We start from the raw sequence: 12,585 nt of genomic DNA on the forward strand, positions 1-12,585 counted from the left end.
CTTGATGTTCTCAAGGCGTTCAATTGATTGCAACTGGACTCCAAACATTTGAATATCGTGGTTTATTCTAGCAAATAAAGGTGACACTAACGTAGTGTTGTCCCGATACCAATATTTTGGTACCGGTACCAAAATTATTTCAATACATTTCGGTGCTTTTTTAAATAAAGGGGGATCACAAAATATGTCGTTATTGGCTTTATTTTAACAAAACATCTTAGGATACATTAAACCAGTGTTTTTCAACCTTTTTTGAGACAAGGCACATTTTTTTCCATTTAAAAATCCAGAAGCAAACCACCAGCAGAAAACGTTAAAAAAATGAAACTCCACCAGGTCCTCCTCTTGCCTTTTTTTTTTGAGTTTGTTGGTGTTTTCCTGTGTGTAGTGCTTTAGTTCTTGTCTTGTGCTGTTATTTTGGTGTTTTCCTGTTGCAGTTTTATGTCTTCCTTTGAGCGCTATTCCCTGCACCTGCTTTGCGTTAGTGTAACAGTGTTTAAGTTGATTATACAGCCACCTTCAGTGTGACCTGTATGGCTGTTGATCAAAAAAGCCTTGCATTCACTTGTAGATAATTCGTAGATATTTTGTGACTGGGCCAGCACGCAAAAGCAGTGCCTTTAAGGTTTATGGACACTCTGTACTTCTCCCTACATCCTTGTGCACAGCAGCGTTTTAAAAAGTCATACATTTTACTTTTTGAAACCGATACCGATAATTACTGATATTACATTTTAAAGCATTTATCGGCCGATAATATCGGCAGTGTGATATTATCGGACATCTCTATTTTGGTTGGTACGTTCATTGGGGCACAAACATATTTGATTATATTAATACGAAACTTTCACCTCAAAGAAACTTTTTTTTTCCATCCACAGGGCAGATAAAACAAATAGCACATTATATTAGCCGAGCATATTTGTTTATTGCAATTAAGGTTGTACAGTGTACCGGCATTATTATAGTACCGCAATACCAATCAATCATATTCGGTACTATACTGCCTCTGAAAAGTACCAGTCTGGGCTAAATTGCAATAAGAAACATAAGTTTAGTTTACCCTAAGATTTTTTGTTGAAATAAAGACAATATTGCAATTTTTTTTGGTGCCCTTTATTTACAAAAGTACCGAAAAGTACCAAAATAATTTTGGTACCGGTACCAACATATTGGTATCGTCACGACACTAATTACCATATATATTATACAGCAGTGGATATTTTATGTCATCAATATTTTCATTATAACATTTGTATTTTTTTTATTTCCTCATAAGAAAATTCATTAAAACTAAAACAAAAATATTAACATTTATTTTATAGCAATAGTTTTATTAGTCATTATTTGCGGTGTTATTATGGATATTTAATTATAACATACTTTTTTTTTTTTTTTTAAAAGTGATCATACCTCCAAAAGAGGAAATTTATCAAAATGACAATATTATTTAAAATAAATGTGAAATTCTACATCACATTTTATCACACGAATCATATAAAAACATATGAAAAAAATAAGAAATAAAATTGCAATAAGAAACATATGTTTAATGTACTCTAAGACAATATTGCAATTTTTTGTGGTCCCCTTCATTTACAAAAGTACGGAAAAGTATCAAAATAATTTTGGTAGCGTTACCCAAATATACACTAATTACCATATATTACATCACATTTTATCATATGAAAACACATAAAAAAATATATGAAAAAAATACAATGGCTTTGGTTACAGTTTGTCATATACAATGCACATAATCTATACATGATAAATCAAATAAGAAAAACCAAGGCTATCTTCTTAATAAAGACCTAATACAGTAAAAGCTGATACTTCCTATGTAGGTATCAGAATTTTCTGAATATAAGAGAAACAGAGCAAAAATATACAAATAATAATAATCTTATGACATAAGAAAGTAAGAACTCTAACATGTTAGTTACTTTCTTGAGCGACATGGTCTCTTGGCGCAGTTACAATCGGAATGAAACTGGACTCACTGGTGACGGTGGCAGAGAAGAGGACTGTGGACAAACTAGTGAGCATCCTGGATGATGCCAGTCACCCTCTGCATAGCGTTATCAGTAGCCAGAGGAGCCTGTTCAGTGCTAGACTGCTTCATCCCAAGTGCAGGACTAATAGACTCAAGAACTCCTTTGTCCCACACGCCATTAGACTGTACAACTCCTCTCTGGGGTGGGGGGTGGGGGGTATTAGGATGACAGGGGATGCAAAACATTAACAGTGCAATACGTTTTCATAACATGGTCACTACTGCCTACTTTGTCTTGTTATATTCTTATTTTACTGTTATATTTTTATTCCCATTGTTTTTATTCTTTTTGTAATATTTCTCTATTTTGTTTCCTTTTAAACCCCCATTATTTACTTTTTACTTTTTTTTAAATTTATCTCAACTTTGTACACTGCTGCTGGAATTTTAATTTTCTTGAAGGAACTCTCCTGAAGGAATCAATAAAGTACTATCTATCTATCTATCTATCTATCTATCTATCTATCTATCTATCTAAAAACACAAGCCAAGTGGGAAAGCCGGCTAATTACAAGCAGCAAGCGACTGGGTCTCACTTTCACCCCACAGAGTCGAACACTACGGTCGACCTCAATCAAGAAAAGGTTGCTGAGGAGGCACCTGCCGCCTGTTAAACACGCCACGCCTGACCGCCATACGGTCGTTTCTGTCAGAAGTGCGAGACGTGCAGAAGTTCTGTCGGTACTCCTTTGTCCTCCTCCTTTTGGGCCTTCATCTCATAATTACGCCAGGCGCTCTCAAATTGACCGGCGGCCGATAAAAAGACTTTTAGCACAAACCAGCCAGACTTTCATCCACTTTTTCCTAATTCCGCTTATTTTTTGATGACTAATTTGGCTATCTTCGTTTTTCATGGAACGTTCTCTGACTAGCACATGAAGCGTTGAAACCTGCAAAAGTGGAGCGAGTGAATTATGCACATCAATGTTGAAGCCGTTCAGCATCTCACGTGTTTGATTCCAGGCTTTAACGTTAAACAGAGCTCTTGAATTTTCAAAGAATGATGAACGATCAAGCGAGATAAAGGGCCTGTCAGGTCCCGTGGTTTCGTGATCTTAAAGTCTAAAAACCTTCATGAAAATACCGTCACTAAAACCCTCAGCTGATTAAATTTTTTGCCAATTTGTGGTTATGATGATAAAGTTTCCTGAATTACGTTCACCTAACATACAACAGCAAAGGTGTTATTATTCGATTGGTTATCAGGATTACACCAAAAAAATTTTTTAGTAGGGTCAACACATAATGTTGACGTTAGTTAGCAGGCTTAAAGGCCTACCGAAACCCACTACTACCGACCACGCAGTCTGATAGTTTATATATCCATCAATCCATTTTATAACGCTAATTCCCTTTCGGGGTCGCGGGGGGCACTGGCTCCTATCCAAGCTAAAATTGGGCGGAAGGCGGGGTACACCCTGGACAAGTCGCCACCTCATCGCAGGGCTAACACAGATAGACGGACAACATTCACACTCACATTCACACACTAGGGCCAATTTAGTGTTGCCAATCAACCTATCCCCAGGTGCATGTCTTTGGAAGTGGGAGGAAGCCGGAGTACCCGGAGGGAACCCACGCATTCACGGGGAGAACATGCAAACTCCACACAGAAAGATCCTCAGCCTGGAATTGAACCCAGGACTGCATGACCTTCGTATTGTGAGGCAGACGCACTAACCCCTCTGCCACAGTGAAGCCCTAGTTTATATATCAATGATGAAATATTAACATTGCAACACATGCCAATGCGGCCTTTTTAGTTTACTAAATTGCAATTTTTAATTTCCCGCGAAGTGTCCTGTTGAAAACGTCGCAGAATGCTGACGTGTACGCGTGACGTCACGGACTGTTAGGAAATATTAGCGCTGCGCACACACACAGCTAAAAGTCGTCTGCTTTAACCGCATAATTACACAGTATTTTGGACATCTGTGTTGCTGAATCTTTTGCAATTTGTTCAATAATAATGGAGAAGTCAAAGTAGAAAGATGGAGTTGGGAAGCTTTAGCCTTTAGCCACACAAACACACGGTGATTCCTTGTTTAAAATTCCCGGAGGTGAAACTTTACTATGGATCAGAGCGGTCAAGCCAACATGGATCCCGACCACTTGTCAACCAGCAGTTTTCGTTGAGAAAATTGTGGTAAAAAGTCGCCACTTACCGGAGATCAGCTGAGCTTGTGCCGTCCGTACAGCTTCAGACAACTTCCATCAGACATTGGCGTCAACACACCCGTGGATACACCCTTCCGACTATCAGGTACTGTTTAACTCACCAAAATACTAGCAACACAATAGAAAGATAAGGGATTTCCCAGCATTATCCTAATAAATGTGTCTAAAAACATCTGAATGCGTCCCAATGCAATCGCGTTGTTTTTTGTTTTGTTTTTCTAGTCCGTCGTTACCAATATCCTCAAACACAAATCTTTCATCCTCGCTCAAATTAATGGGGAAATTGTCGTTTTCTCTGTCTGAATAGCTCTTTTTATTGGAGGCTCCCATTAAAAACAATGTGAGGATGTGAGGAGCCATCAACATGTGATGTCATCGTCTGCGACTTCCGGTAAAGGCAAGGCTTTTCTGTTAGCGACCGAAAGTTGCAAACTTTATTGTCGACGTTCTCTACTAAATCCTTTCAGCAAAAATATGGCAATATCGCGAAATGATCAAGTATGACACATAGAATGGACCTGCTATCCCCGTTCGAATAAGAAAATCTCATTTCAGCAGGCCTTTAATATTACTGAGAAGGATTAACATTCACAAAATAAGGTGTAACTCGGAAGTTAGCCTACAAAGTAAAAAAGTGTGACGGTATTGTTTAGATACCATTTGTTGATTTGCTAGGATTTTTAGATGTGGGTGACCCCCCATTTTAAGGGAGACCGGATGCAATGGACGTCGAGTGGGTCTCGCATAATATTGTGAAAGTCCAGCCCATAGTGGATCTAACATAATGGTGAGAGTTCTGTCCATAGTGGGGCCAGCAGGAGACCATCTCAAACGGAGACGGGTCAGCAGCGCAGAGATGTCCCCAACCGTTGCACAGTCGAGCGGTCCACCCCGGGTCCCGACTCTGGACAGCCAGCACTTCATCCATGGCCACCGGACCTGCGCCCCCCCTTCCACAAGAGAGAGGGGGGCAGAAAAGAATACAAAGCGGCAGATCAACTGGTTTAAAAGGGGGGTCTATTTAAAGGCTAGAGCAGTGGTTCTTAACCTTGCTGGAGGTACTGAACCCCACCAGTTTCAAATGCGCATTCAACGAACCCTTCTTTAGTGAAAAATAAAATGCTTGTTTTATTTCAAATTCAAGACAAAGTTACATGTTTTTTTTTACTTTTGCACAAAATGAACCGTGCATGAACATCACCTTATTCAAAGAACAAAACCAACACAGAGCTTGAATTCACAACAAATTACACACCTGCAAATTTGTCATGTTCTGTGGTCACGTTTTGTTTAGTTATGTTCTGTTGGTTTAAGATTCTTTTTAGTTCCTTTTTACGCTCCATTGTTCACCTATACTCATTTGGACTCACACACCTGATTTGTTTGGACTCATGCAACTGTGTTAATCATGTCACTGTTATTTAAGCTTGTAGTTGCCAGGCAGTCGGGCTGGCGTCATTGTTGTTACTCCATGCTCTGTTTACTCTAGTTATGTATATCGCTCTGCTCATTTCCTTCCAAGTATGTTTTGTTTATTCATGTCACGTTTAGCGAGTCTTTTGTTTCATATCCAAAGTTTTGCCTTTGTGGTAGTTTTTATTTTTTAGCCAAGTTTGTTCTCTGCCTTATACGCGCCTTCAGTTTGCACTTTTTTTATAGATAAATTAAAATATGTCTGTACCTTCATGTCATGTCCCGTCATCTTCCTTTGCATTATGGGAAAACAAACCCCACCATAGCCCCCGTTCTGACAAAATTAGTGGGACTTCTGCGGTCGCCTTATACATAATACGCCGATAGGGAGAAGTTTCTATTTACACGATGAGTCTGGTGTGTCCCCACCTCAGCGGCGGAGGCTGCGCCGAACCCCTAGGGTTCGATCGAACCCAGGTTAACAACTACTGGGCTAGAGTATACAAGTGAGTTTTAAGATGGGACTTAAATGCTTCTACTGATGTAGCACCTCTAACTGTTACCGGGAGGGCATTCCATAGTACTGGAGCCCGAATAGAAAACACTCTATAGCCCGCAGACTTTTTTTGGGCACTGGGAATCACTAAAAAGCTGGAGTTTTTTTGAAAAAACCCCCACTGCTTTTATTGTAAAATTCTGGTACTGAGCTGCCAGTTTTTAAAGTAAAATTAAATTATTTTTTTTGCAGCTTAAGTAAAAAAACATATTGTTGATGTATTATATATATATAAATGTATATTCATATAGTACTCATTGTTAAACGCGGCCCTCTGAGCATACTTGCCAACCTTGAGACCTCCGATTTTCGGGGGGTGGGGCGGGGGCGTGGTTGGGGGCGTGGTTATTTACAGCTGTTGGGTGCGCAGCTGTGCACTGCACTTTCTAAAGTAGATGTTATTGTCACATATGCATGATTGATTGATTGATTGAAACTTTTATTAGTAGATTGCACAGTACAGTACATATTCCGTACAATTGACCACTAAATGGTAACACCGCAATAAGTTTTTCAACTTGTTTAAGTCGTGGTACAAATATATATTATCAGCATAATACAGTCATCACACAAGTTAATCATCATAGTATATATATTGAATTATTAACAATCCGGGGGGTGGGATGAGGAGCTTTGGTTGATATCAGTACTTCAGTCATCAACAGAGAAATGGACATTGAAACAGTGTAGGTGTGACTTAGTAGGATATGTACAGCGAGCAGAGAACATAGTGAGTTCAGATAGCATAAGAACAAGTATATACATTAGAAATACATTCAATTATTTACAATAGGTTATTTACAATCCGGGGGGGTTTGGATGTGAATGTAGGAGGATAAAGGGTTGAAGTCGCCTGGAGGTGTTGTGCTGGTGCATGTACAGTAGATGGCAGTATTGTCCTGTTTAAGAGTGTCACATGCTGTTTACGGCAGACAAACTGCCTTACGGTAGAGTGGTAGACGTAAATGTGACTGCTGTTGTTGTATGTTGTTACCGCGCTGAGAGGACGTTAATGAAACTGCCTAACAATAAACCCACATAAGAAACCAAGAACTCGCCCTCGATCATTCTACAGTTATAACGTCATTGGGCAGACACACTCTCAGATATGTCACTCAGGTCCTCATGGAGCTGGAGGGGGCGTGGCCCCCAGCTCCGCCTGAATTTCGGGAGATTTTCGGGAGAAAATTTGCTCCGGGAGGTTTTTGGGAGAGGCGCTGAATTTTGGGAGTCTTCCGGAAAATCCAGGAGGGTTGGCAAGTATGCCTCTGAGGGCAACCATAATAACTGCGATATACCCTTCAATGAAAGCGAGTTTGACAACCCTGACCTGGCTTATGCTCCGTTGACAAGGGACTGATGACGTTAGTGGACAGTTGATGACGATTTTACCCAGAATACACTCCGAGAAAACATTTGATTGATTGTGACTTTTATTAGTAGATTAAACAGTACAGTACATATTCCGCACAATTGAACACTAAGTGGTAACACCCGAATAAGTTTTTCAACTTGTTTAAGTCGGGGTCCACGTTAATCAATTCATGGTAGTCACTTGTAAATTTGCACGTTGCTAGGTGAAAATAAAGCCAGTCGTACAGCACAACATTTTATTAAAACGCCTACTAAATCACTAAAGTACGTCTTGTAAAGTTTTTAGCACCCATGACTCATCCTGACTGGGCCACCCAATAAGTCCAGCCCCTTAATTGGTGTTGAATAAATTATAATATTTTATGGGACATTCATCCTCCGCTGTTGCCATTTCTATCATAAAGTCGTGTCAAGTTCTTACTTATATCTGTCAGTAAACTCGGCATGAAAGCGCTAAAACATACCGGTGTGGTGATCTTCAATTATTCACCCAAGGAACATTAGTTATTAGAATCGGACGGTTTTTCACAGCACACATTTCTGGCACTGTTATTGCACTAGTGAGCCCCGGACGAGGAGATGCTGTTCCGGTATTGATTTAAGTAAAGTCTAAATGTCATTAAAATAGTTGATATATATGTAAATTATAACTGTTTGCATGATCCAAGCTCCTCCGGGCCAAAGTCTTGGCAAGGGGCGCTGCCTTTCCAGCCACCACTGTTGCTCCGCCCCTGATTTTCCTATCTGGACCGTGCTTTATGATGATGAAAAAAAAAATTTTTTAACCCCTGAGATAATAAAACTAACGTTCTAATATGCTCCGTCTTCCTTGCAGCGACACTGGGAACACTGGACTTCAGTTTGCTGTACGACCAGGAGAACAACGCACTGCACTGCACCATCAACAAAGCCAAGGTGAGGCACCTTGATGACCATGCAGATTATCCATCCATCCATCTATTTTCTACCGCTTATTCCCTTTTGGGGTCGCGGGGGGCGCTGGCGCCTATCTCAGCTACAATCGGGCGGAAGGCGGGGTACACCCTGGACAAGTCGCCACCTCATCGCAGGGCTAACACAGATAGACGGACAACATTCACACTCACATTCACACACTAGGGCCAATTTAGTGTTGCCAATCAACCTATCCCCAGGTGCATGTCTTTGGAAGTGGGAGGAAGCCGGAGTACCCGAAGGGAACCCACGCATTCACGGGGAGAACATGCAAACTCCACACAGAAAGATCCCAAGCCTGGATTTGAACCCAGGACTGCAGGACCTTCGTATTGTGAGGCAGACGCACCGTGAAGCCCACCATGCAGATTAATGGCGAAAAAAACAAGTCACAGTTTTTCGATCAAGGAGCCTGTGAATTGATCATTTTGCTCATTAACACGGTCAATAAAGCAGAAGTTTGCCAACTACACACTGATTGCATCCGCTTGCGTATTGAAATATTTGGGAAAATACAACAGCCCCTGGATGAGTCCACCACGTCACAAGTTTTTTCCACACTCTGTACTTCTCCCTGCATCCGTGTACACAGCAGCGTTTTAAAAAGTCATAAATTTAACTTTTTGAAACCGATACCGATAATTTCTGGTATTACATTTTAAAGCATTAATCGCCCAATAATATCGACAGTCCGATATTATCGGACATCTCTATTTTGATTGGTACTTTGAAGCGGGCACTAACTTTCATCCCAAGTGCAGGACTAATAGACTCAAAAACTCCTTTGTCCCACACGCCATTAGACTGTACAACTTCTCTCCGGGGAGGGGGATGGGGAGTACTCGGATGACAGGGGATGCAAAACAATAACAGTGCAATACGTTTTCATAACATGGTCACTACTGCCTAATTTCTCTTGTTATATTCATATTTTACTGTTATATTTTTATTCTCATTGTTGCTTTTTATTTTTATTTTTAATGTAATCATTTTCAAGACATGCACCTGGGGATAGGTTGATTGGCAACACTAAATTGGCCCTAGTGTGTGAATGTGAGTGTGAATGTTGTCTGTCTATCTGTGTTGGCCCTGCGATGAGGTGGCGACTTGTCCAGGGTGTACCCCGCCTTCCGCCCGATCGTAGCTGAGATAGGCGCCAGCGCCCCCCGCGACCCCGAAAGGGAATAAGCGGTAGAAAATGGATGGATGGATGGCATTTTCTATTTTGTTTCCATTTCAACCTGATTGTATACTTTTTACTGTTTAACTGATCTCAACTCCGTGCACTGCTAATTTTCCTGAAGGAACTCTCCTGAAGGAATCAATAAAGTATTACCTATCTATCTATCTAACTAACATACATACAAACCCCGTTTCCATATGAGTTGTGTTAGATGTAAATATAAACGGAATACAATGATTTGCAAATCATTTTCAACCCATATTCAGTTGAATATGCTACAAAGACAACATATTTGATGTTCAATCTGATAAACATTTTTTTTTGTGCAAATAATCATTCAATTTAGAATTTGATCCCAACAACACGTGACAAAGCAGTTGGGAGAGGTGGCAATAAATACTGATAAAGTTGAGGAATGCTCATCAAACACTTATTTGGAACATCCCACAGGTGTGCAGGCTAATTGGGAACAGGTGGGTGCCATGATTGGGTATAAAAGCAGCTTCCATTAAATGCTAAGTCATTCACAAACAAGGATGGGGTGAGGGTCACCACTTTGTAAGCAAATTGTCGAACAGTTTTAGAACAACATTTCTCAACGAGCTATTGCAAGGAATTTGGGGGTTTTACCATCTACGGTCCGTAAAATCATCAATAAGGTCAGAGAATCTGGAGAAATCACTGCACATAAGCGATTATATTACGGACTTTTGATCCCTCAGGCGGCACTGCATCAAAAACATCATTGTGTAAAGGATATCACCATATGGGCTCAGGAACACTTCATAAACCACTGTCAGTAACTACAGTTGGGGGCTACATCTGTAAGTGCAAGTTAAAACTCTACTATGCAAAACCAAACCCATTTATCAACAATATCCTGAAACGCTGCCGGCTTGGCTGGGCCCGAACTCACCTAAGATGGACTGATGCAAAGTGGAAAGGTGTTCTGTGGTCTGACGAGTCGACATTTCAAATTATATTTGGAAACAGAGGACGTGGTGTCCTCCAGAACAAAGAGGAAAATAACCATTCGGATTGTTATAGGCGCGAAGTTCAAAAGCCAGAATCTGTGAACGTATGGGGGTGTATTAGTGCCCAATATGAATATGAAAGATCAATTACTTACTGAAATTGCTAATTTACCGGTGGTGACGGACCTTGAGTTTTTCTCTTCCCGGGTGCTTGAACAGTAAACAACAGCAAGGGGCTCTAATCAGGATTAACATAAAGCATCTGACATACTTCCAATATGTTTCCTACGTCAATAACACCACAAACATGTTCGCGGCTGTCACGCTAACATCCTACACACTGCAAGATAACACGCAGTGAGAGAGACTTACGCGTCTATTTCTACTCCAAGAGGCGCTAATTATTTTGAAAAGCATGTTGCGCCACACCAGCGGCACAGAAAGGGAAAGAAAACAGACATATACTGTACATCAGGATTCAAGCTAAATGCCAACGGCGACGAGGCTCTTCCTTTCATGCTATTAATAGCGTAGACCTTTATTTGTTAATTCCCTGGCTTTTTCAGGAGAATTCCATATAAGGGCAGCCAGGCACCCCCTGCAATTTTTTGTAATGCTTCAAATCTCTTTGCATTAATCTAGACCAGGGGTCACCAACGCGGTACCAGGTAGCCCGTAAGTACCAGATGAGTCGCCCGCTGGCCTGTTCTAAAAATAGCTCAAATAGCAGTACTTACCAAAATTTTTTTAAATTGTATTTATTTACTAGCAAGCTGGTCTCGCTTTGCTCGACATTTTTATTCTAAGAAAGACAAAACTCAAAAACAATTTGAAAATCCAAGAAAATATTTTAAAGACTTGGTCTTTATTTGTTTAAATAAATTATTTTTTTTTTTTACTTTGCTTCTTATAACTTTTAGAAAGAAAATTTTAGAGAAAAAATACAACCTTAAAAATGATTTTAGGATTTTGAACACATACCTTTTTACCTTTTAAATTCCTTCCTCTTCTTTCCTGACAAGTTAAATCAATGTTCAAGTAAATTTATTTTTTTATTGTAGAGAATAATAAACACATTTTAATCTAATTCTTCATTTTAGCTTCTGTTCTTTCGACAAATAATATGTGTGAAATATTTCTTCAAACTTATTAGATAGATAGATAGATAGATAGATAGATAGTACTTTATTTTTTCCGTCAGGAGAGTTCCTTCAGGAAAATTACAATTTTCAGCACAATCCCAGTCAAGATCAGACAAACATTACAGGGAGACAGAACAGGATCGCTGACGGGTCTGCCGGCTTCTAGCGTCCCTTACAAAAAAGATGACATACAGGTAAACAAGATTTTACGGGCCGTAGATGGTAAAATCCCTAAATTCCTTGCAATGGCTCGTTGAGGAATGTTGTTCTAAAACTGTTCGACAATTTGCTTACAAAGTGGTGACCCTCACCCCATCCTTGTTTGTGAATTACTTAGCATTTCATGGAAGCTGCTTTTATACCCAATCATGACACCCACCTGTTCCCAATCAACCTGTACACCTGTAGTACGTTCCATATAAGTGTTTGATGAGCATTCCTCAACTTTATCAGTATTTATTGCCACCTTTCCCAACTTCTTTGTCACGTGTTGCGGGCATCAAATCCTAAAGTTAATGATTATTTGCACAAAAAAATATATATATGTTGTCTTTGTAGCATATTCAACTGAATATGGGTTGAAAAGGATTTGCAAATCGTTGCATTCCGTTTATATTTACATCTAACACAATTTCCCAACTCATATGGAAACGGGGTTTGTAAATAAACACTGATTGATTGATTATCGGTATACCTTACAAACCCTACCCGGGATTTCAACCTGGGTCGCCAGCATAAGACACGAGAGTGGTAGC

At 40.0% G+C, this 12,585-nt stretch overlaps 1 protein-coding gene across 3 annotated transcripts in view; it reads left to right on the forward strand.

The window, feature by feature from the left end:
• Nucleotides 1–12,585, forward strand: part of doc2b (double C2-like domains, beta) — a 307,871-nt gene that overhangs the window by 160,172 nt on the left and 135,114 nt on the right. For all 3 annotated transcript variants that reach the window (XM_061898885.1, XM_061898884.1, XM_061898887.1), the window contains one exon: nt 8,413–8,492. In XM_061898885.1, the coding sequence (XP_061754869.1) occupies nt 8,413–8,492 (80 nt within the window). The remainder of the gene's footprint in view (nt 1–8,412; nt 8,493–12,585) is intronic.

Source organism: Nerophis ophidion, linkage group LG04, assembly GCF_033978795.1.
Source record: "Nerophis ophidion isolate RoL-2023_Sa linkage group LG04, RoL_Noph_v1.0, whole genome shotgun sequence".
In the NCBI taxonomy this organism is placed as follows: Eukaryota; Metazoa; Chordata; class Actinopteri; order Syngnathiformes; family Syngnathidae; genus Nerophis; species Nerophis ophidion.